Here is a 26,342-nt window from a genome sequence, read left to right as displayed (position 1 = left end):
GACAGTATTTAAATGGTTTGCTGTAAGAATGTGTAAGCTTTGAAGCCATGTTCAGCGCTGTTGCTTTTTCCTCTAGGAGAGGGAAGAGTTGAATATATGAGTAGTTCTGGATGAGAGACCTCGTGGAGCCAAGAGGAAAGGTCATTGAGCTCTTGTTGTGGTAAGTGGCGTATGTCTGTTTCTATATAAATGTGAATTTTGATACAGGGATGGTCTAAGGAAGAAGGAAATGGATTTGTTCCTAACATAGTGGTGCCAAACCTGGCCCGTCATACCAGTTAAAGGACACTTTACTTTTCCAGCAGACGTGCAGGTATTCACAGTAGGTGATTTGCCATCCGAAGAAGCCAGTGTGCCCGATGCTCAGGCAGGCTCTGGAGGAAAGGATGGATATTTAAACCCTGGCTTTGTTACTTGACTGTCTGTGAGGTCTTGGATAATTAGCTAACTACCAAAAGCAACGGGTGTTCTCTTTTAAGATGCAGGCATTGGTGTTGATAACTGACTTTACAGTGTTCTTGGGAGGATTGAGTGTTCATAATCCATGTAATCAATGAAGTGAGGCAGTCTGTAGTCTAGGCCTATACAGCAGGTGTGGGTTTTCAAATAATACTTTAAATATTTACTTTTGATTGTCCCATATATCCTTTAACTGAAAAGATTCTTGAGCACTGAAGTTCTGTTTCTCAGCTTGTTCATTTGGACTTCTGTTTGCCCTTTACTTATGAAATGCGGTCTGATGTTGCTCATGAAAAGAGAGAACTTGCTCCTTCCTAGGAGGGGTAAGAGAAGCATTTTAGAGACAGTAACCTGGAGTTATGATTTGGAGCATGTGTTTGTGTTTGCCAGATGGACAACTTAGCTTATATTATTGTTGGAGACCCAAGGATATTGATAGCCTTATTTGATTCTGATACTTGTTTACTTGTGGGGTTTTTGTTTTGTTTTGTTTAGCAGCTGTATTCTTTTTTTTTTTAAGCAGATGTATTCTAAATGTACCAGTTTTCTAAATGTAACAGATAAGATGTTGCAATAACCAAAAGACAATATGGTAACCTTAGTAGATGTTATGTTATAGTAGGAGAGCCAAACAGGGGAACATACATAAAATACATGTGGTAAAGTTGGATAGTGATGTTGAGAAGTAAGGTGGTGTGAAGGGACATGAAGTCTTCTGATAAGGCAGTCAAGGTGTGCTGCTTTTTGAGGTAGTAAGTTTCAGTCTGCTGCATCCTCAGACAGTGGAGAAAGCTGCATGGAGGAGCAGCGGTTTAGGCAGAAGAAACTGTTAACTTTCTAAGGTGCCTGTGAGGATGAAGATGGCAGAAATTCCATGTTATGGAGGACAGTAAAAACCTGGGATTTTATCCTAGATATGGTAAGAAACCTTTTAAGATTCCTGCTATAAGAAACAGTATTTTAAACTTCGGAAGTGTCATAGTCTGTTTTGAAGTTTGACAGCCAAATTGTATTTTGTTTGCATAGGAAAATTGTTTCCTGGTTTTAAATATTTTTGTTTTGTTTTTTTGTTTGTTTTTCTTGTGCACCACACATTCTTGGCTATTGAGGGCAATTGTGATGCTTTGGATTGGTAGTTTAATGAGATAATCTGATCCATTTTCCAAACTGTGAGCAAGCTCAGTTAAAGAGTTGAGGCAGGAAGATTCCAAGTTACAAAGCTAGCTTGGGCAACCTAGAGAAATGTAAAATGTAAAAAGGATAGGGTATATAGCTCAGTGGTAGAGTGTAAAAGTGTGTACAGGCCTTGGGTTCAGTCTCCATTACCACAAGACAGTAAAAAGTCAACTTACCATATTTCTGTTTGAGCACTTCTGCATTTTGGCTCAACAAAGATATTTATTCTAGGCTGGTTTGAAAACCCAGTTATCTAACATGTCTCCGGATTCCTTTCAGTGATGAATAGTATCTAGAACCCAGAGTCTCAGTGTACAATAAGTACGTTATTGCTGGGCTTGCACTTCTGTGACTTGACAGCTGACAGCATTAGGAAAAGAACACATTTTCATATGTACACACAAGTCTATTTTCTCTAAAATACAAACTCATTCTGACACTGCCCTTCTAGTCCAGCTAACTACAGTACAGAATTCTGATTTTGTTCTTTTCTACTTGTAACTTCCTCTGTGACTGTGGGAATCTAAGTTTCATTATCCAACTCCGGTAAACACACCAACTGGTATGTGCTATGAGGAAAAGCCCTCTCTCTAAAATTTCAGTAATTGTATAGAGTTGGGAAGGCTCCATGTGCCTGTAATCTCAGCCCTCTTGGATCTGAGGCTGGCAGATCAGAGTTCAAGACCTGCCTGAGTACATAGTGAAACTATTTCTAAAAAAAAAATACAAGGAAATGAAAATAGTAATTGTTTATTATTATTGTCTTTAGCGTGAGTTAATATAGTTTTATACTATGTCAGAGTTATTTTTTTCAATTTCCGTCTTTTGAGTGATGGTGTTATTTGTTTGAAACACACTGTCCTTTGGTTTGTTTTGAAACAGGGTCTTACTTTGTAGGCCAAGGAGGCTTAGAATTTTACAGCCCAGACTGGCCTCCCATTTATGACAGTTCTCCTGCCTCACCCTCCAAGTACTGAAACTGTAGGTGTGAGCCACCATACTCAGCTGTCATTTGCTTTTATGGGACAAACATTCATAATTGAGAATAAGCCTCTGTGTGTGATTTATTTGGGAGCTGGGTGGTAGGCCCCACAAAATAGCAAAAACAAGCAATAACGTTTCATGGTACGAGTGTTTTGCCCGCATGTATGTTTGTATACTATATCTGCGTGCCTGGTGCCTCAGGCCAGAAGAGGGTGTTGGATACTTTGGAACTGGAGTTACCAAAAGATGGTTGTGAGACATCATTTGAGTGCTGGGAATTGAGTCCTCTGGAAGAGCAGCACATGCAGCTGAGCTATTTCCAACCCTCATTCGCCATTTTTAAGGGAAATGTTTATTCACTGTTAAGTCCTTTATGTATAAATGACCTAGTATAAAATTCATTTTGTCCTTATATTTTACAGAAAGCTGTTTTAATTTTGATTTTCTCAAGACCAGAAAGTGAATACTGTTTTTCTTCTGTCTATATTATAGGTAAGCTACAGTTTATTCAGTCTTATAAAATGAACCTCTTCTCTTTCACCAGAGTAGTGCCCATCTTCTGTGATGTGTTAACCCTTCTAGTTTATCAGGTAAGGGGGAAACAATTTTAATTTTTTCCTTTAATTATTAATGGATTATGTGTATTAGTGGTTTGCTGAGAGGACACACTGTTTTCTCCTGTATCCGTACATAGTTTTCACTCTCGGGGTGTGCGTCTTTGCTAACTCTGGGTATCCTAGTCTCTTGTTAGAAGAACATCCGTCCACTTGAATCAGGGCCATCCAAATGGCCTCATGTTGTAGTCATTCTTTAAAGATCATGTGGCCAAATGTATCACATTCTGAGATGGTAGGATTAGAAGTGGTACACAGTTTGGCCTATAATAGATAACAACCAGCTAAACAGTTATAATAATCCACAGGAGATGTGAGAGTGGTTGGAAACAGATTGGCAGCAGCAGAAATTGATGAGAAGTGGTTGGATGTGGGTTTATGAAGTTTGAAGTGGAGCCAACACATTGTTGACACCTTGTTTGTGAGGTATAAAACAAAAGAGAGTGCAAGGTGACCCTTCAAGTTTTTGGATGGATTGAGAGTTTATTGTAAGTGTAAGGAAGGCCTTGCTTACTCTGTTGACTGGAAGACACGAGTAGATTCCAGACAAGTTCTAGGCACTCATTTCTGTAAACTCAGCCTCATCAAAGAAAGTAGGAATAATGTTCTCTGATGGTTTTAGGATTTGAGGGTTGGTTGTGAGAGGGTCAGAGCATGCTCTCTGCTCAAGATGCTAGTGATTTTTCTGACAACTGTCTCCTGAAAGGGAAGACGGTGTTTGGTGTGGCTTCTTCCCACCAGGCATCCTTTTAGCTCTTTGACACCCACCATGCATAAATTGACAAGGTGGACTCTGATTCACCATCTTGGTAAGAAATACATAGAGAAGCATCCGCTTATGTAATAAGGGTGGATCTTCTATTGTCTAACAAGATTCACTTAATGAGTGTATTCACACTTCTAAGATACTATCAGATGAGCAGAGAGAATGGGTTTAGAGTGTGAGGAGTTCCTCTGTGATGCCAGGAGGAACTGTGTCTGTGCCTTTGAGTTCACATTTCTCAAAGACTGCTTTACTTATAGTTGCTAGTCTTACAGCACATTGTTGTCTGCCCCTGTCCATCTCCAGCACAAAGGTACATCTGTATGCCTTGTAGTCTTGACTTTTCAGTTCTTATATCCTCCAAAACTAAATTGTGAAGCCTTTCCAAGTGACATTTGGAACACTGGTATCTGTTTAAGCTATTTTTTTTTTTTGATTGCTTAAATTTCTCACTCACTACAATAAGCAAGGGCATTGTCTGTGCCTTTCAGAAAGAAATAATAAAAATTACTGAGTGAAAATTAGAAACCTGGAATTAATAAACTGACGAAATAGGAAGTCATGTATCATCTCATTAGCAGGAGGTAAGCATGATCTAGTGTGCCTTTGAGATCCTTTTGATGATGTGTTTTTTTTGAGCTTTGCTCCATTTTATCTATAAGTGTGCTGAATTTGGTGATCATTTACATTTACTAGCATGCCATTTTCAGTGAGTTTTGATATTTTCATTTATAAATTTATATGTAGGCGCCAGTCTACTCTTGGATACTTGACCTTTGTGATGAATTTTAGACATTCTCCCTAGAAAAATAGACGTATAGTGAGCAACAAATGGTTCATAGGTTATAAAGTAGCCTATAGATGCCAAATAAGATCTGTTGTAAGTTTGAGAACTTGCATGTGCCAGGTATTGTCCTGGGTGTTAAACAGCAGTGAATAAACTGAATAATAATAATGGAAGTATGTGTGGGGAATCTTGTTTATTAGGGTTAACATTCAGTGGAGAAAAACAAAGTAGAAAGGATGGAAGGAGTGTTATGTAAGTTGGGATGGAGAATAAGGTGACAAAAAAGGCCCCACTGAGAATATGTAACAATTGAGCAAAGATTTAAATGAGGTAAGGGAGAAGCTTTGAAGACATCTAGAGGAAAAGTCCTTAAGCAAGAGAGGGAGAGAGAGACAAAGGACATAAAGACCCTGAAATGGAAATAGTTCTGGTTTGCTTGAACCGGGGCAAAGGCCAGCGTGACCAGAGTAGGGGAAGAGCACAGAAATGACTCAAGCTGGGACCTAGGGGTCAGGTTTCCTTGATGTTTGCAAGTTTTTAAAGGAATTGGGGTAGAAAGTTCAGGTGAAATATCTAATTGGAATATGTTCTAGAAACCCTAGAAGACAAGAACTGGAGGCAGTCAACAGGGTTTTGTTGTTGTTGTTTTTTGGTAAGTTCTAAAGGAACTATAAAGGAAACATGACGAGAAGATTAGTTTGAGGCTGAGATAATCATGAAATTTTGCTTGTTAGTTGTGCCTTTTTTTGTCTTGAAGAGAAAGGATAGCCTGTTTACTAATTAGAATGATCCAGTAGAAAGGAGTAAAGTGATAATGCAGGAGAGTGGCTGAAGAACTGCTGTCAGGATGCAGATGAAGGAAGCAGATGGGAATCCCATTCAAAGATGCAAGTTTGTGGATTGAGCAGCAGCAGCCTGTCACCCCTGGTGAGAGAAGGAAGCAAGCTGTGCTTCAGCACACCTGCAGGTGTGCAGGCTGGCGGCAGGATCACAGGGAAGGGTGGTGTTTGCATTGATGTGTGTGCTTTATGGTTCTGCGTGCTCGCTTTCATTTTCTTAGTACAATAAGATGAAAAGTCATATTTATATTACTAAATAAAAGATGGTGATGCTGTGTGAAAAAGATTCCATAAGACAGTAAGTGTGAAGGACCAGAAGATGCTTGCCTTTGGTTTATTTACTTCCTATGTGTCCTGCTTATTAGGCCTGTCCTGATTTCCCAGCTAAAGGAAGGGAAAAGACGAGCCCAAGTATGCAAAGTGCTCCTAAATTTGAAATATCTTGAGTGCCAAACCCTGCTATGAAAATTTCACATAACAAACTTTTGTTTCATTCACAAAATTATTAAAAATATATGAGGAATGGTGAGATGGTTCATTCAGTAAAAGTGCTTGCTATGGAAGCCTGACATCCTGAATGTGCCCCTAGGGCACACATAAAGGTGGAAGAAAAGAACAAACCCCTTAGAATTGTCCTCTGACTGCAGTTATACATTGTGGTCCAGGCATAATAACAAGAATTTTTTTTATTTAAAAATACTTTATGAATTTATCTTCAGGTCCCGTGTATAAGTTGACTATGAGACATGGATGAGTGTTGTGTTTAGATATGTGTCCCATCCCCAAGACAACTCATTTTGTATATACAGATATTTAAAAGTCTCAGATCCCAAAAATTGTGTTCCCAGGATAAGGGGTCCATGCAGACTATACAGTTTATTCCTCTTCCCTCCTCCCCTCTTTCTCTCTCCCATTTCCCTCCCTCCCACTCTCTTTATCTCCCTCCATCCCTCCTTTTCTTTTCTCTGCAGTTATTCAGTGTGTATGTAGGAGGTGGGCGGGTGCTGCATGGCAGCAGTGTGGATATTGGAGGACAGTCAGTTCTCAACTTCCGCCATGGGAGCAGAGCTCAGGTCGTCAGGGTTGGCAGCAAGCACCTTTATCCCCTAGCCATTTCTCAGCCTCAGTAAAAAGTTTCTATGTCTTTCCTGCAGTGATTTTGGCTTTGAGACTTCTTAGTGATAGAAATATAAATATTTCTACTTTGTCTCATAGGTTTGGAGGTACCAAGTAAGAAATTAATATATACGATGCTGGAAATTTGTAAACGCAAACTGCTAATGAATGAAAGGTTTGAAACAGATCTGTTTTTGAAGTTACCAGGAAAATGACTATGAAAACGGCTCAAGAAGACCAATGGAAAACCACTTAGAACGGAGCCATAGAAAATGTACACTTCAGAAGAGAGATGTAACCAGAGAACTCAAAAAAGAAAAATATACCATGTATGCCCTCAGAAGGGGAAAAAGATTTATATTCATGTACATGAGATTACTCAAATAGATAATCAAATATATCAGTGCCTTGAACGTGAACAGAACTTTTGTGAAAACTTAGCACGTATGTGTGAGAAAACATATACTGGGGAGAAACCTTATAGATGTGATATGTGTGAGAAAACCTTCATCCAAAGTTCAGATCTTATTTCACACCAGAGGATCCATAATTATGAGAAACCTTATAAGTGTAGCAAATGTGAGAAGAGCTTTTGGCACCACTTAGCCCTCTCAGGACACCAGAGAACACATGCAGGTAAAAAGTTTTATACCTGTGACATCTGTGGCAAGAACTTTGGTCAGAGCTCTGATCTGCTTGTCCACCAACGAAGCCATACAGGGGAAAAACCTTATCTGTGTAGTGAGTGTGATAAATGCTTCAGTCGAAGTACAAATCTCATAAGGCACCGAAGAACTCACACAGGTGAGAAACCATTTAAGTGTCTGGAGTGTGAAAAAGCTTTTAGTGGGAAATCGGATCTTATTAGCCACCAAAGGACTCATACCGGTGAAAGACCCTACAAATGCAATAAATGTGAGAAAAGTTACCGACACCGTTCAGCCTTCATTGTACATAAAAGAGTCCATACCGGGGAGAAGCCGTACAAGTGTGGTGCCTGTGAGAAGTGCTTTGGCCAGAAATCAGACCTTATTGTACACCAGAGAGTCCATACCGGTGAGAAACCATATAAATGCTTGGAGTGCATGAGAAGTTTTACCCGGAGTGCCAACCTAATTAGGCACCAGGCAACTCACACTCATACTTTCAAATGCCTTGAATATGAGAAAAGTTTCAACTGTGGCTCAGACCTTATTGTGCATCAGAGAATTCACATGGAAGAAAAACCACACCAATGGTCTATGTGTGAGAGCGGTTTCTTCCTGGGTATGGACTTCGTTGCCCAGCAGAAAATGAGGACTCAAACAGAGGAGCTACATTATAAATACAGTGTATGTGATAAAGGCTTTCATCGTAGCTCAGCCCTTCTTCAGCATCAGACAGTACACATTGGTGAAGACTACATCTGTAATGGGAGTGAAAAAGGTCTGGATCTTAGCTCTCATGCATCGGAAACCTCACGGATGTCTTGACAGGAAGTCACATAACCTTAAAAAAAAAGGTATTTTACACATCTGAACTCATTAAGAGAAAGACTTGTAGGTGAATTTCAGATTTCCCTCAGATCTCAGACTTCATTGGGGGCCAGAGACAAAGAGAGTCTACAGTCTTAGGAACTGTAAGAAAAGCTTTATGCAGAGAATGGCTCTATCAGGACACCATTATTAGCCACATTTGTGAGGAACTCCACAAATGCTCTGGGTTTTGGAAAACCTTCCACACAAGAAGTTTCATCAGATCGGAAGCTGTACACGTGCAGTATGGGAGCTCTCCAGCAGTGGTAAGCCCTCATCATTACAAGAGAATTCACACCAGAGAACAACCATTTAAATGCTTTGTGTCAGCAGTACTTTGGACACTATGTACGCCTTATTGGATATCAGAAAAGTCACCCTGGGGAGAAACCCCAGAAATTAGAGGAAAAAGCTCTAACAAAATTCTGACTATCTTACCCATCAGAGAAGCCATACTGGTATAGATGAATATTTGTCTTGAGTGTGGCAGAAACATTTGTTGGAGAGTCTTACATGGGTTTGCATCCTCCTAAACAAGAATCAGAAGACAGATAAGTGTCTGAATGAGAAAAGCTTGTTAATTTTCAGCTTTTGGGGTGTATCTGGCAACTCACAGCAGTAAAAACCCATAAATGCCTTGTGTCTGAGAAGCTAGAAGCTCTCATCTAATCGGGCCCCAAAGAACTGGTTCTCCAGAGGAGTTGTTCCAGTGTGAGAGATCTAGTTGTGGGTGAGAATCTGTATATATGCTATGTCTGAGAAGAGCTGTTCTTGTAGTTGAACCATATTGTAAAAACTTAAATAGAGTTGTATGGAAGGAAATAGTGTCTTAGCGACCCAGAAGCTTGTTCTGGAGGAGCTGGGGCAGGTCAATGTGGATCTGAAGGGTAACTCAGGTAAAGACGCTTTCTTTTGTCTGAACCACTTAATGATTGCTTTAGTTTCACTTTTAAAAACCCATAAATCCAGTAAGGAAAGGATTGTAATCTTGTGTATAAGGTAGGGCATGGGCTATTGTTGGAAGGAGGGAGTGCTTTGAGTTTTCCTTGCTTTTTTTAAACTCTCTTCTCTAGAACGGGAATGGTGGGTTTCTAGCAGGCTGGGAAAAGAACTAAGAAGCTAGGGAGTACTTAGTTTGGGTTAAAATTCTCAGTAGTTTCCCCATTGCATGATCAACTTCAGCAAAAAGCAGAATACTCAGCTCTTTACTTAGTGTTGAGATCTGCCCTCAAAATTGTCCCTAAAGTATCTTCTGGTTTAGAGATTCATTTCTTTTCAAGTCAAAATAACAAATTCCAGGATACTGGTTATGATGATGTTATAGTATCTAGGTTTTTGTGACTTGTTACATCTCTTTCAGTGATAATTACCATATCAGCTGCCTCAGAGCAGGAATAGGACGAAAGTTGTTAACCAGAGAAAGCAGAGGAGAGACACAATGAAGCGCTCTTCATGGAGGAAGTGGACACTGATTTTGAGGGTCCTGACTCCAAAGCTTATGTTTTACATTCTATTATCCTGATGCTTGCAGCAAATTAAGCTTCATAATGACACATTTTTTTCATTTATTTCAGTTCTGTCAAGGAAAGAAAAATACAGTTTAATCCCAGGGAAAGGATTGCAGTCAACACAATATAAGGTATATTCTTGGTTTGGAATGCAGGATTCTAAATGTTAGAAAAGTAGTTGGCAGATTCACCTGAGGTTTAAGGATAAATAAACATTTGTTTCCAGTGCAGTAGGTTAATTGTCTTTAACATACTTTGGATAGCTCACGACCCAAGCATCTTATGGTTACTTCTCATTATTTTTCTTTCTTTGGCTTAAAAGACTTTTAATTCAAATATTTCAAGTTCCTGTGGTATTTGGGACTCTGTAGAATATAATTATTTTATTGTTAATCACAGCCTTCTGGTTTTGTTGTAATTTGTTTAATGAACCCCTGAATTCCATGGGGTATTAGTGTTTAGCGTCATGAAATTGATCTGGTGATACCTTACATGTGGCTGTAAGCTCTCAACCTGATAGTTGTTTGATAATCATAATCTTAAGGCCAGTGAATTTAGCTCAGTAAAGAATCTGGTTCCAGTGTTTTTCCTTAAAAAAAACCGGTTGTGTCAGTTTTAATCTGACGTGTTCTAGTAATTTTTATAAATAACTTTAGTATTATGAAAATTTGTCCATTGTGATAAACACAAGATACGTAATTTTCTCCTTGGGGAATATCATGCCTATTACTAGCAAAAGTTTCATAATTGTGATGCTTAAACTAATATTGGGTATATGACAACCTCAGTAAAAAATGAATTAGTTATTATGGCTGCTCATTAGTGCTCATTAGAGAGACCATGGAGAAAGAGACAAAGTTTAAAACATTAGTAGGTTGGTGACTTACCCTTCAGCCTGTCTCACTGGTAATCGTCTATAGTCTCTAAGTAAACTAACAGTGGACCATTCCTCAAACAGAACTTTGAGGATGTAAAGCAGGCCTGAGGCCTGTTAACTATGGTGAGAAGGTGTTGGTATTACATAGCATAACCTGAGGTTGGAGAGGACCACTTGGGAGCCTGTAACCAAAGCTAGAAGGTGGTCACTTCTGGGATGGATGGAGGTTCCCTTGAAGCAGTGCCAACCCAAATCTACCTCAGGTAAGTAGTTAGAGTAACTTTTTCAAGATTTCAGACCAAATGAGATAAATTATATTCCGTCCATGTATTCCTCTATGCTTTATTGTTTTTGTTTACCTTTAATTCTTAAATAAACATTTGTTCTGAAAAACTCTATTTTTGTTTCCACTATACTATGAGAAATTAACAAGTCCCCTGCATTTACATTGGAGTATTGTACTTAATGATGCAATGTGTAGGTGGTAGCCATAACCATTGGACAAGGGCAAAAGGCAACCACATTCTTTGCCAAAATATCACAAGGAAGATCTCTAGCCCATTTACTAATATTCTTCCTCTCTGAAACCTCTTGAGCTTAGTTTCCCCAGTCTGCATAGCTCTCAGCACTACAGTAAGGCCCACTGAGCTCTGCTTACAGAATTCAACTGCTTTTCTAGTCCAAAATCCCAAAGTCTGCCATATTCCTCCCAAAAAACCACATGGTCAGGTCTGTCACAGCAAAAGCCCACTCCCTGGATTCTGTTTTAGTTCCTTTTCTAGAGAGGCTGTGATAACACACCATGACCAAGGCAACTTATAAAAGAAAGAGTTGAGTTTAGTGTACTGTTACAGAGGCATAGAGTCCGTGATAGTGGGGGCCAGGAACAGCTGAAAGCTCACATCTGCATCCACAGCCACGAGGCCAAGAGCTAACTGGGAATCACAGGAGTCCTGAAACTGAAAGCCCACTCCCAGTGACATGCGCCTCTTCCAACACGTTCACACTTCCTAAACCTTCCCCAAAAGTTCTGCCAACTGGGGACTAAGTATTCAAATCAATGGGCCTATGGAGGCTGTTCTCATTCAAACCACCACAGCCGAGAGAACCTGCATGTGGGTCCCCAGAATCAGTAAATCCGCCAGTAAGTCCTGGCAGTGGCGGAGGAGAGACAAGAGGATGCCTGGGGCTCGCTGGGCAGCTAGTCCAGCCACAGGGTAAGCTCCAGGTTCAGTGAGATTGACAACACTGGACATTTTCTTCTGGCCTCTGCATATGCACACATACCGAGTTGTGGGAATAAGGTGGGCAGGGCGGCTTACTCTCAGCACTCAGAAGGTAGATATCGGTAAGAAGGTCAGGAGTTTGTCAGCCTGGGCTACATGAGACCCTCAACCAGCACAAAAGTCAAGATAGAAGGACGGTTGGTAGTGACCGGTAACATCCAATTGACGGTTAGAATCTAACGAGAAAGTGGAGACTCTTGGGGTAACTGTTTTGAATGTATTTTGTACTCTTTCATGCCTGTTTTGAAGTTCTGGACAGGCTTATTTTCAGGACTCAGTCTTAAAATTGACAGATGGTATTATCTGAAAACAAGAAGCCTCTTCATGTAGAACTCTTAAGTAGACTCTTCTTGAACCCAGTATCTCTTCTGAATGAGGGCCTTAGTTTTAATAAGTAGGGGAAAGGAAACTGCTTTTAAAGGCATGGCACTTGGCTCAAAAACAGCGTGGCCTTAGGGAGTTACCTATAACAGCTTATCTGTAGCATCCCCCTCCCCCAGGAAAGGAGTGCTGAGGGAATTCTATAAAATAGCAGCTTTCTCATGATCTGTCTGTGTTGATGCCCCAACCCACATTCAGCCCTGCGTACTTAATCATTCCCCTAGTTAACTATTTGACCAGGAAATAGTATCTAGTAGTCCCAGCCCTCCTGGCTACATAAAGGCACACATCTAAGGAAATTAGTGCCTTGACTCCATTTGAACAGGCCAACCCTCCATCCTCTCGTTCAAGTCCATTGTCTTCAGTAACCTTTAGAACCCTCTTTCCACGATCTCTACTGATTCATTTTCTTCTTTGAGGTTTTTCCTGTTTCCATAATATGTTCAGGTTGCCTTTAATTCCCTGTTGAAAAAAGTTCATTCCTACAGTTAACCCCTCCCCAGAGTTTAAAGTACTCGTGGTTTTCCTTTCTAAAATATCTTACTCTAAATCTGACTTCTAGCTGCCGTTGAACCCAAGTGCAGTGTGTAGTCTCCAGCCCACCCATCTCATTTTCCTGTCCTTAGCAACATAGGATAATATGGATTCCTTTCGTCTTAAGCCAGAGTTTCAGCCCAGACTATCTTCAAACTGTGTAGCCTAGGATGATCATGAACTTTTTAATATTTCTTTCAGACTTTTCCTTTTGTTAAGTGTTTTGCCTGCATTGTGTGTATGTGCATTATATGGATGTCTGGTGCCCAAGGAAGGCAAAAAAGGGCATTGGATACCCTGGAGCTGGGCTTAAGGATGGTTGTGAACCACTATGTTGGTACCAGGAACCAAACTTGGGTCCTCTGTAGGAGCAACAAATGTTCTTAACCACTGAGCCATCTCTCTAACCCTGACCATGAACTTCTGATCCTCTTGCCTCTGCCTCTCTAACTAACACTTGCCACCATACCCAATTTATGATATGCTGAGGCTCAACCCGGGGTCTTGTGCATGCTGGGCAAACACTGTACCAAGCAGCTATATCCCCAGCCCCACTGACTTTTTCTTAACTCCTCTGTCAGATCCCTTCCCATCTCAAAAGTTTATGCTCTCATACACCGTTTTCATTCTTATCCAAAATCACTGAAGTGTAGAAGCATACTCAGAGGTCTACACATATCTGAGTAAGTCCCTCCTCGATCACAGGAAGCCAGTGACTGAATTTCTTTTCTTTCTTTTTGTTTTTCATGACAGGGTTTCTTTGTGCAACAGTTCTGGCTGCCCTGGAACTTGCTTTGTAGACCAGGCTGGCCTTGAACTCAGAGATCCACCTGCTTCTGCCTCCTGAGTGCCGGGGATTAAAGGCATGTGCCACCACCTCCTGGCTGTAACTGAGTTTCTTAGATTAGTCTTTGTGAACAGACTGGAAAAAGATTCTGCTTGCCCTGACCTAAGCTTTCATGTTACAAGAAAGGGACATAGAGAAGACTTTATGGTAAGGACCTAAAGGCAGCCTTTAGGAACTTGTCCTGAAGTGATGGCCTACAGGAAAATGGTTTCAGTCCTGTACTTTGAAAGCTGTGAATTCTACCAACCACCAGTAAGTTTTGGAAAGTGTCCTAACCTTGCAAAGACCGAACAACAGCACTAGGATAAGCTAGACTGTAACCCCAAAAAGTTTAGAGGTAATTGGTTTAAGAAGTAAAATCTGGTAGTTTATTACAGTAACAGAAAACTAATACATGGACTAAATAAGCAAACTACTTTTGTCTTATTGCTGCCTCTCATTGAGTAGAAAGGGAGACATCTGTGTGGTGATATTTTATTTGTGCTTTAATAAATAAAGCTTGCCAGGATAGCAGAGGTAAAAGCCAGCCATTATAAGTAAACACAGAAGTCAGGTAATGGTAGCACACGCCCTTAATCCTATCACTTGGGAAGCAGGGATGTCTGGATCTCTGTGAGTTCAAGGCCACACTGGGAACAGAGCCAGGTGGTGGCACATGCCTTAAATTCCAACACTAGTTAATCATGGAGGTCTGTACAGACAGGAAGTGACAGAACTGGGCAGGAAGAGGAAGTGATGTAGCTGGACAGAGAGAGCAAATCAGATGGCAGAACAGCAAGACATACAGGCATGGTTAGACAGGAAGTATCTCGCTTTTGGAAGCTGCAGAGTTGGTGAGGTGAGGTTAGCTGTGGCTGTTCCTAGTCCTCTGATCTCTCTCAGGCTTTAACCCCAATTTCTAGCTCAATTTCTAGTTTTTAATTTAATAAGACTGTTTAGAAATTTGTCTACACATCTGCTTTCCCCATCCAGAGCCACAAAAGCATCTCTGTTGTCATCTCTGTTTGCTCTTACTCCTTTAGCTTTATTTTGTTCTCCTGTATTTAATGTTGCATTTCTTTTTGGAGAGGGTGTGTGTGTGTGTGTGTGTGTGTGTGTGTGTGTGTGTGTGTGTGTGTGTGTTTATAGGCATGTACATGTATGTACATGTAGGTGCCCAAGGAGGCTGGAAGAGGACATTGGATCTCCTAGGGCTGGAGTTACAGGTAGTTAGGAACCTCCTGACCTGGGAATCAAACTCAGGTCCTCTGGAAGAGCAGCAAGTGCTCTTAACCACTAAGCCGTCTTTCTAACCCTTTATGTTTTGTTTTTGTTTGCTTGCTTGGTTGAGACAGTCTCACTGTAAAGGCCAGACAGACCTTAAACTTGTAATTTTCCCACTTCAGCTTCCCAGTTGCTGAGGTGACAGGAAGTGCCACCATGCCTGACACCTATTTAAAATTTTACACCCAAAGAGTAGACGAAACTTCACTTAGATTCCCTGCTTAAAATTTTGCCACATTTGCTTTATCTGAATGTATTACGCTTCTGAGTTTTTTAAAAACTTGCCAAGCCTTCGACCCCTAAACACTTGGACGTGTGTGTCCTGACAACTGGGGCTTCTGTTACGCACTGCCATGTCTAAGGAAGGTAGAGTGCATTCTCCACTAGGTTGCTCTGGGAGGCAGAGGATGTCTGTTTATCTCATTAGTAATGATGCTCTTTGACTTGTTTATATTTTAAATAAAGGTACCTTTTTTCTTTTGTAATATGTACTAAGTGCTATGCTACATTAACAATGTATGGAAATTTTAGCATTCTAGATTATCCTTGCCTAAATGTATTTGGTAATTGCAAAATGGTCATTTCCTATTTCTGGAGTTTGTTTTATATTTACTAGTCTTGTATAGAAGCAGGACTCTCCTTAACTCTCTTTTTTCCTCCTAAGTATTGGTGTAGACAGGGGTTTTTATTGGTATGTTATAGTCCACTACCATCACTCTTTTCAATGTTTAAATTATGGCAAATATAACCCTCTCACACCACTTCCTGTGTTTTGGTGTGAGCATGTCCCTACAACTAGTTTGATTTATAGTTCATACAGTATTCCCAAAGCCCTTATTCTTGAACTTTTACAGTCTTGGATTGGCTGTTTCTCAAAGAATCCCCAATTAGTGCTTAGAAACTGAAATTTGAGCGCTAGCTTTATTTACTCTTTGTGGGAAATTGGCTAGCTTCTTTCGAGAGCTCAATTGATAATCTAATTTGAATGCCACTTCTCAAAATTCATCCTCACTTTACTCTTCCATGTCTGTCCCTAGAATCTTTACTTAAGAGGAGACCCACTCACCTTGTATGCTCATGAATAGGGTGTGGGACTGAATTTTAAATAACAAACTAAGCCAACCAAGCAGAAATCCAAAATGGAATGTAGTGAGTAATACATGGGAAAAGGTGCATTCTATTGAACCACTAACCAAAGCACTAGAACTGGCAACCATTGAGTTTGTAGTGATAAAATTAGAATATTCCTAATTCATTTACATCTTTATGAATTGATGTCCTCATCCAATCCAAAAAGTGCTTCCTCTCCAAACCCATAATTAGCCATGCTTTTATGGTGCATGCTTTTAACCCCAGCACTCAGCCTTCTGCAGGAGGCAGAGGTAGACAGATGTCTGAGTTTGAGGCCAGCCTGGTCTACAGAGCAAGTTACAGAACATCCAGAAAATAACAACAAAATAACAACAACCTCCCATAATGGTTGCTGACGATCCACCCAGTTTTGTGTCAGCCTAGGTTTTCTGCAACAAAACATGCATAGAAAAGAAGGCACTCAGAACTGCAAACAGATGTCTGTTACTCCTTGGATTTTTCACCTTCTTCACCTAAAATATTACACTATTCAATAGTTACTCCCAGCAAACGAGAGTAAAGACCACTACTCAAATTCTTTGGTCAAATCATTCACACTGTTCTGTGGGGGAGACAAGGCTATCTCCCTAAAGTGGGTTTTGAGAAAATAGCATTGAACATAGGAAAAAAGTGAGGCTTATGTAGCCCAAAAAACTGCAAGAGTAGGGGTTCTTCAAGGGTTGGGGGATTTCTAGAGCAATTTTGGTTATGTAGGAATTCTGCTGAACATTTCAAAATTATTTGGCAGAACATCTTATGAGGGTGGAAGTTAGGGTATAAAGTATGTAAGATGTCAAATTCCAGAAAATGGGTCAAGACCTGTTAAATCCATGTTTTACAGAAAACAGGAATGAATTTATTTTGACGTTGTAATAAGGTGGCTTCTAAAGATGAAGTCGGGATGGTCCATCACTACCTATTTATGTTTATTATTTCCCTTCTGAAAACTAACTCTAGTCTACATCCATTGGACAGCTATGGGTCCAACGGGCTAGAACAGCGCTCAGCTCTGAGGGAAGTTTAACTTTTTCTGGAGACCAAATGGAAGCAGACATCAGAGAGTCAAAAGGAAAATGTTGCTGATGGAAGCTAACTATTGTATTTGTGTGGGGTTGAAAAAAGGTGAGAACTTGGCATCATATCCACTTGATCATACCCATCATATTCTTCCATTCAAACCACAGATGCTTAACAAAGGAAGAATCAGCCATAACCCCAGAGCTCTATAGAATTAGAGGATCATGAGTTCAAGACTACACAGGGCTACATGCAATTTCCAGGCCAGTCTAAGCTATATAGGGAGGCTTCATCTTGAAAACCAAAAGAAAAAAATTAAAACTCATTAATTTAAATGTTTAGGGTGCTTTCTTCAAAATATCCCATGGTAATAGGATGGGGCCTTTGGGGTTTTTGTTTGTTTGTTTGCTTGTTTGCTTTGTTAACTCTTTCCACCTCCATGGCTCAAAAACCTACTAAAGATCTTATTGATATTTCACCCAACCTAATTGTTTTTGCCATTAGCTTGTATGTCATCATTCCAATCTTACTGATAAAGCAGAGGCTTAGTAGAACTAATCACACAGTGGTAATTGATAAGCCAAGCAGTAACCCTGCAGAATATAAAGGTGCCATTATCTGTCATCCTGTCCCCTATTAAATTAATTCAATCAGGATATCATGTCCTTTCTCTCTTGTAATTGATTTTCATTTTGTTCACTTTCTTTTTGCAGCAAGGTCTCACTGTGTAACCCAGGCTGACCATACACTTTCAGCCTTCATGCCTCACCCTCTCAGATGGGGTTATAGACATGCACCACCATACCCTAGACTTTGTTCATTTTGTTTTGCTAGACAGGCTTTCTCTGCGTATCCCTATCTGTCCTGGATCTCACTCTGTAGACCAGGCTGGCCTTGAACTCAGATCTACCTGCCTCCACCTCCCAAGTGCTGGGATACAAGGTATGTACCACCACTGCCTAGTAAAATTAATTTTTATTTATGTGTCTGCTTGTCTAGATGTGCACTGCATGTGTCTAAGTGCCATAGGAGACCAGAAGACAGCACCAGATCCCCTGAAACTCGACCTGCAGGAAGCTGTGAGCTGCGCCCAGTGTGGGTGCTAGGAACTGAACCCAGATCTTTTGCAAGAGTAACTGGTACATGTAGTCACTGAGACATCCCTCCAAGCCCCCAAGACTCTTCTTGATTTAAAATGATTTTGGGGGCTAGAGACATGGCTCAGTGGTTAAAAGCACTTGCTGATCTTGCAAAGGATCCTAGTTTAGTGTGCACACACATCATTGGTTCACAACTGCCAGTAAATCCAGTTTCAGAGGATCTGATGCTCTCTTCTGTCCTCTGTGGGCACATGCACATATGTCCTTGTGAAAAGTTCAAGAAGAGAGGATTGGAACCATTTTAGGAGTTGAAATTAATTTCCAAAAGAATTGAAATCAGGGTCTAGAGAGATGGATCAGCAGTTAAGAGCACTCGATGCCTTTGAAGAGGTTTCAAGCACCTAGGTCAGGTGGCTCACAACCATCCCTAACTTAAGCGTGTCTGATGCCCTCTTCTAGCTTCTCTAAGTTCTTCCTGTATGTGATACACTTACAAATAAGCAGGAGCAGGTACATAAATACAAATAAGTAAATTAAAAAATTAAAGTTTAGAATTGAAATCTGGATCTCATATAGATACATTTTTCAGGTTCCTTGCAACATTGTGATATCCATGATATGGAAACTACCTCAATACACATTTCTGGATGAATGGAGAGACTATAGCATGTTCATGCAATAGAATATTCACTGAGCCTTAGCCAAGAAGAAAATCCATTTTATGTGACAATGTGGACAGGCCTGGGAAATACACTAAGTGCAGCAAGCAAGTTTCAGAAGGACAGTACTACATAGGACTACATGAGCTGTCAAAAGTAGTCTAACTCTTATTAATAAACAGTAGAATGGTGGTTATCAAGGGAATGAGAGAGAATTGTTGATATTCAAAGAAATGAATATAATGTTCATGTTTCAATATGTAACTTGAAACTAGATGAGGAAACAATACTGATTATAATATTGTACCCAGTGTTAATGCTGACAATATAAACCCTGCCAGGGAACAGAAGTAGATGAAGACCAAGAGGTCACTGGCTTCTATTTAATTATAGGCAATTTGTAAATACGTCTGTTTTTCCTTTGCATATGGGAACACATTAAATTTTAAACTTTTAAATTTAATAAACCATTGTCTCCAGTTTGGGTTGTCCATATCCTTCTGGATATGGGGCCATACACTAGAGTGTGGTTGGGCCTCAAGGAGCCAAACCTTTAAGAAAAACTGATTATCCCTTTCCCAGAATCCATGAAGTATCCACATTTCCTCAGGAATGAGACCACATGGATCACTTCCTATTCCATGCTAGACTATTAACTGACTTGATTTTGAACAGGTCTTGTGCAGTGGACCACTGCTGCTGTGAGTTCATAAGTGCAAAGATTCTGTCATGTCCAGAAGACATGTTTCACTGATCCTCATTGACCTTTGTCTCCCATAATGTCCCCCTTCCTCAGTAATTCTTGTACCTTAGGGAAGGGGTCTGATAAGACACCACATTGATGGCTGCACACTCCACAGTCACTGACTCTGCTCTTTGACTACTTGTGAATTTCTACATTAACCACCATCCACTCCACGAACTCTTATGAGCTCTCAGAGCTACACTAAGATATGGATAGATGGAGATGGATTTAGAGGTCAGTTTGATACTAGATCCATGCACTAAAATAATACCAGTTGATTCATCACTGGGGCCTGAGCTCCTCAACCGGATTAACAGAACCAAGCCCAGGTTTCTTGCCTGTGGCCCTAAACCCAGTCAGAAATCAGTTCATTACTCCTCTAACATCTGCTCCACTGCTGCACCTCTGGCCGTATTTTGCCATGCTGGTTGTTCTTGCATGTCAAAACATTCACAGCTAGAACACATTACATTTTATGAATACAAAAATGCTGTGATGTGATAGACTTCATGTTTTGTAAAATTTCCCATGTATTTTGAAGAGATTGAGTAGAAAGCGCTGCACCTGCAGGGATGCCAATCATTAAAGGAACTGAAGAGAAATGATGATATTCTGGTTCAGATAAGCAGTGGTAGACATGAGGAAAATGTTCGTGCGGCTGTAGACTCCTTGGAGATAGAACTAAGATAATTTGTTGGTGGATTATTCATAGACATTGAAAGGAGAAATACAATGTAATCTTCATTTCTCTTTTAAAAGATTTGTTTATTGTACTTATTTGTGTGTGTGTGTGTATGTGTGTGTGTGTGTGTGTGTGTGTGTGTGAGAGAGAGAGAGAGAGAGAGAGAGAGAGAGAGAGAGAGAGAGAGAGAGAGAGGCAGAGACAGCAGAGAGACAGAGGTGTATGGATGCCTTCAGACCTGGAGGTAGGGGTGGTTCTGTACTACCCAATGAGGGTGCTGGGAAGTGAACTCAACATTCTCTAAAAGAACATTCTTAACCATGAAGCCATCTCCCCAGCCCTGAGACCTGTTTTTCAAAGTCTTTAAAACTATAGACAGAACTAGAAATTCTTAAATTATATTTTTAGTGAATTTGACTGAAAATATCCGTCTTTAGGGATTAAGAAATCTTATACATCACTGACTACCTTCCAGAGACTAGAGAAAGACAAGGCATAAAATGTATAGAGAGCAGCTGTCAATCTGTATGAACAGAGGTTGGAGTTCATGCTAGCAAAGTTGATATCTGAATGCCAGGACTGTGAGGAACTTTAATACATTACAAATCCTCTGCGGTGCTAGAGCATTATATTTATAATAAAATCAACATTTCAAAAGGGATTTATTCTTCCCTCCATTCCTTCTCACAGAATTTTTAATGCTATTCTCAGAAGCCAGATAGCAAAGTTTATGTTCTTCCCATTGGTTACCGTCTCTCTTTTTTCTTTTTAATATACAATTTATTTGTATTTTGTGTTCATTGGTGTTTGGCTTGCATGTATGTCTGCATGTGGGTGACTGTCAGAAGCCCTGGGACTGCAATTACAGTCAGTTGTGAGCAGCCATGTGAGTGCTGGGAATTGAACCAGAGCCCTCTGCAAGACCAGCCTGTGCTCTCAGCTGCTAGCCATCTCTCCAGCCCCTCATTGTCTCTTCTTTTGAGGTCATTCTGATTTCACTTGAATTCTTGTATCTGTGATGTGTTACATCTTCAGTCACCACCAGCAAAACCAACAAATTTGGTACAGCCTTCCCCTAAATCATAAGCTGGTCTCCAAGCATCTGAAATCATTCTGTTTACTGTACCTGCTAGTCTCCATCTGTGGCATTAATTAGCAGCTTGCACACAGAAACCCCATTCTTCATAAATTCTAGTGGGTAGAGGGGTAGCCTTCAAAACCATTTATTAGCCAGTAGTTTTTGCTGGCTCCCAGAAAACTGTTGTGTAAGTGTGAAATATTCTAGAAGAAAAAAAAAATGTGCCTTTGAAGTACTTAAGCAGTTGTACGTAGCTGATGGAAGATGGCCCGGCTGCAGCTTGCATGCATTATATAAAAAGCATATTTTATGCTTATATGGAAAGAGACAATATTGCCTGTCAGAGCACAACTACTGATTGGTTACTGCCCTTTTCCAATCACATTCTTATTGTCACCCCCATTCCTTACACTGCATATGCCCACAGGTGCACACACAGGAACTGTACAAATATTTGGATGATTTTAATGCATTTTTTTGTTTGATAAAAGACAAAGATACCGCTGGGTGGTGGCACATACCTTTAATCCAGCACTCGGGAGGCAGAGCCAGCCGGATCTCTGTGAGTTCGAGGCCAGCCTGGAATACAGAGTGAGATCCAGGACAGGTAACAAAACTACACAGAGAAACCCTGTCTCCAAAAACGATAAGGAAAAAAAAAAAGACAAAGATACAAACAGGATATACAGGAACAGAGAAACAGCAAATTTTCAGAACATGAAGGGTGTGTGTGTGCGTGTGTGTTCCTCTAAGAAATTATGTAGTGGGAGATTGTATCAGTTTAGTTTTGTTGAACTTCTGTTGCTTCATATATATCCACGAGTACAATAAAGATGATCGTAAAGGAAGAGGCTGCCATCAGTTAAACAGCTCAACAATGAGTAGGTGTAGTATGTAAGATTATTTCATTAGAGAAACTCCTGTCACATATGAGTAGGAGGATGTTCACATTTCTAATGGACTAGCCATTGTTGGAATATAGCGTTTATTTTGGGAAAAAACTATTTGGAAAAATTATGGAACTTAATAGGTATAGACTAAGGAAGAATCTTTTTGACATACATTAAGACACGCGTGGCTGTGCCGAGAGGACTCCGCCGCCTGTGCCCGGCGGGGACGCGCTGCTCCTGGACTCACTCCTCACGGGACTCTGCGGACCGCGACAGTGGCCGGAGGGACGAAGCCCCGCGGGCCGCGAACGGCGCAGATCTCCCGGGCACCGTCCCCGGCCTCTGGATCCCCGCGTCCACCGGACCCGAGCGATGCCCTGGCGGCCCAAGAGACGCGCGACCTGGCCGAGGCCCGCCCCCCACTGCGCTATCCAATTGTTTTTGGTGAACTGAAGGAGAAATGGGTAAAATTGCAGATTGTCACTTGGAGGCAGCAGGGAGATCTGCGCAGGATGCGGACTCGGTGAGGGCTGGAGGGGGCCTTGCGGTGGTGCGGCCACCGAGCGAGTGGACCGGGCTGTCCCGGGCCAGCATCTCTGCGTCAGGACTCGCTGCAAGGCGACATTGCTTGCTCTCGTACAGAATTTTGTTTCTGCTCAGAAAACTTTCTACTGAGAAAAACTCAAGATTCGTACATTTTTTTCAATTTCAAGAAAAGTTTACAATTTCAAAAAAAATATCAAAACCAAACCCAAAATAAAACCGAAAAACTTTGTCATTTTGCAATTACCGTTTTTCCTAACTGTAGAGACTGAGAAAACCTTCACGTGTATATGGCCGGTTAGCTCAGTTGGTTAGAGCGTGGTGCTAATAACGCCAAGGTCGCGGGTTCGATCCCCGTACGGGCCATGTGATATCTGCATTTTGGAACAAACTCCGAGATTTCCGTCTACTTGGAAGCTATCTAAGCATACCACCTTAATTCGGAAGCTATCTAAGCATACCACCTTAATTCGGAAGCTATCTAAGCATACCACCTTAATTCGGAAGCTATCTAAGCATACCACCTTAATTCGGAAGCTATCTAAGCATACTACCTTAATTCGGAAGCTATCTAAGCATACCACCTTAAGTCGGAAGCTATCTAAGCATACCACCTTAGAAGGGAACACAGCTCAAGCTGCTCTACAGTCTTCAGTTCGGCCGCTGGAGGGCGACTTGCAGTCTGAGCAAGTATTCTGTGCTTGTCTATGCTCTAAGAAACACCCGGATCAGCGATCCTAGGAACGGGACGTCGTCTACATTTTCCTTGCTCATGCTTAGAACAATCTGTGGTTCACAGATCTTTTACAAAAAAATTTTTTTTTTTTGAAAATTGCCACAAACTAACAAAACACCCCAAATCCTCTGTCAAATGACATTTGTGTCATTCTCTGCCTGTAGAGGTAGACAGAAAGTTAAACTTTTATATTCCGGAAAGCTCAGTTGGTTAGAGTGTGAGGCCAATAACGCCAATATCGTGGGTTCGATCCCCGTACTGGCCAGTTGCTTTTTTATTCAATAAAAATAAGCCAATACTAATGTGCTAGAGAAAACACACACAAAATCTATTCTGTGCAGCATTTAAGTCATAACTCTTTCAAAGGACTCTTTCTTTATTGCCCCACGGCTCCTAGCTCTGGCTTGTTTAAGGAATCTGGAAGCAGAGGGATACAGAGAAGACCTGAGCCTTTGTCCTCGTCACATTTCCTAGTGTCCTTCTCTCCATCCGCACTGACTCCTCACCTGACCTCCTGGGTGGGTCAGAAGGGTGGGAGACTCCTGCGTGCTTCCTGCCTTCTGCTCATCTAGAGACACTGAACTGAGGAATGTCGGGTTCAGAACCCCAAGCCATTCACCAATGTCCAACAGCTGAGTGGGGGCCAAAGCGTGTCCTGGCAGATTCTTTCCTGACAGTTCTCTGAGCGGGAGCTTTGTCCCTCCCAACAGTCCCAGGGAGCCCGGCAGAGGTCTGCGTTGTGGTTTTTACTAAGAACCTTTCAGTGAGCTCCCCCATTGCATTAAAGGCAAGGATCACAATGAGTGTAAAGCAATAAATCAGATGTCCTCAGAATTTTCTCCAAACTTTAATTAGTTCTCCAATGGAATGGAATTGGGGCTTTACACACTAGGCAAGCACCATGGCACTAAGCCTCTTCCCAGACCTTCTATTGAAAGGTCTGTGGAGTGAATTTGAGCGCCAGAGGTTCGTCACCCAAGCGTGGGAAGCATGAGTCCTCCATTATCTGAGCATCACTGTGTTATGCGTGGCTGTCCCAGCGGTAACATAAAGAGTGGAGGATGTGGGCATCGATCACCCAAGCGTGGGAAGCATGAGTCCTCCATTATCTGAGCATCACTGTGTTATGCGTGGCTGTCCCAGCGGTAACATAAAGAGTGGAGGATGTGGGCATCGATCCCACTACCTCTCGCATGCTAAGCGAGCGCTCTACCATTTGAGCTAATCCCCCGATGGCTTCTGCCTTTTCTTGTATTTTCTTGTGTCCAGTGCATCCTCACACAATTATGTACTCGGTCTTTGGTCCAGGAAAGTATGACAATGAAGGTCAAAATGTTAGTACAGACTCTTAGGTCCTAAGGGGTAAAAGTGTCGGAAGTGAGCTAAGTTGTGAAAACAGAAAAGATAAAAAGTGACCTTGTTCCCACCGGGGACCTCTCACGTGTTAGGCGAGCGTGATGACCACTACACTACGGAAACTTCCTATTCATACACAATTTTCTAGTTTCCAGACAGACATTCTAAACTTCCTTAGTAAACGGTTTGATGATGGCGTTCATTGTATATCCCTGCATCATGGACTGGCTAAATCAAGGTAACTAAGACGACTGACCTCCTCATCGCCAGCCCTTGGTGACCCCACCCTACCCTGCTGCTTCCAGATGAGCACTCATGTAAGCCAAGTCCTGTGGAACTTGTCCCTCGGTGCCTGGTTCACCTCACTCAGCACCATGTCCTCGGCTTCTTTGGTTTGAGGGACAGAGCCGCTTTTTAATAAGAATCCTTCTGACTTCTCAAGGGACACTTTGAAAACCAGTGGGGCCTGGACAGACGTTCCACAATCTTGGAGATGACAGGTGTCAGCCCAGACTACTATACTCAGCAAAACTATCAATCACCATCAGCCGGGAAAGAAAAACATTCCATGACAAAACGAAATTTAAGTAATCTCTACCTACCAATCCAGTTCTACAGAAAACATTAGAAGGAAAACTTCAGTCTGAGGATATTAGCCACATCCCAAAAGACACAAGGTGTGGTCACTTTTTATTTGTGTTGAAATGTGATGATATTTTATTTGTGCTTTGATAAATAAAGCTTGCCTGGAGATCAGGGGGAAAAGGCCAGCCATTTTAAGTAAACAAGGTCAGTCGGCACCTGCCCTTAATCTGATCACTTAGCAGGCAGGGTCTCTGTGTGTTCAAGGCCGCACTAGGGAACAGAGCAAATGTCTCAGAACTCCTTGATCCCACTACTGTGGCCATGTTCCCACTAGAGGGATGGCTCTGTGGCTCTATTTGCAATTTCTAAAGGAATTGTCATGCTAAGGACCATTTAGATATTCTTCTACAACAAGGAAAAAATAATCCCACAACAGTACATCAAAAGAGGGTGGGGAGGAAAAAAAAGTGTTGGGGAGGACTCACATCCTAACAACAAAAGACCAGAAATCAATAAACACTGCTTATTGACTGACAAATTAGATGAGAAAACAGAATCCAACTTTCTGCTCTAGCCAAGAACCAAATCTCATCAACAAGGATGCGTGTCACCTCGGGGTGAAAGAGTGGAAAGAGGAATTCCAAGCACCTGGACCCAAGAAGCAAGCAGGTGTGCTTATCTTAATACCAGACAGAATGGATTTCTAACCAAAACTGACCAGAATGGACTAAGCAGCAAACTTTAAATAGCAGAGATCAAACGTATATTCAAGAGAGCCGGCATAAAGTGCTTGCCCCACACTTCAAAAAAGTCAGTAATTGGAAATGTTAAATAATGCACTGTTATTACTGCAGTTTTGGTGTTCAAACCCA

At 41.3% G+C, this 26,342-nt stretch overlaps 1 protein-coding gene and 2 non-coding genes across 3 annotated transcripts; 2 read left to right on the top strand and 1 right to left on the bottom strand.

Annotated features, from left to right (window-relative positions):
* The first annotated feature begins 3,229 nt into the window (after positions 1 to 3,229).
* LOC102908714 (zinc finger protein 322) lies at positions 3,230 to 19,322 on the top strand. The gene is given in 3 exon segments (XM_042278705.2): positions 3,230 to 4,580; positions 6,939 to 7,081; positions 7,084 to 19,322. Coding segments are annotated over 3 exon segments (1,293 nt in total). The 5' UTR covers positions 3,230 to 4,557; the 3' UTR covers positions 8,211 to 19,322.
* Positions 19,323 to 23,085: 3,763 nt separating this feature from the next.
* Positions 23,086 to 23,159, top strand: Trnai-aau (transfer RNA isoleucine (anticodon AAU)). Its single transcript has one exon. It is a non-coding gene; the product is annotated as a tRNA-Ile (tRNA).
* A 1,528-nt stretch (positions 23,160 to 24,687) lies between these two features.
* On the bottom strand, positions 24,688 to 24,760 carry Trnaa-agc (transfer RNA alanine (anticodon AGC)). The gene has a single exon. It is a non-coding gene; the product is annotated as a tRNA-Ala (tRNA).
* Positions 24,761 to 26,342: the final 1,582 nt, after the last annotated feature.

This window comes from Peromyscus maniculatus, chromosome 5 (genome assembly GCF_049852395.1).
Source record: "Peromyscus maniculatus bairdii isolate BWxNUB_F1_BW_parent chromosome 5, HU_Pman_BW_mat_3.1, whole genome shotgun sequence".
NCBI lineage: Eukaryota > Metazoa > Chordata > Mammalia > Rodentia > Cricetidae > Peromyscus > Peromyscus maniculatus.
The sequence above is the reverse complement of the archived record's forward strand: the minus strand, read 5'-3'. Positions and strand labels throughout refer to the sequence as shown.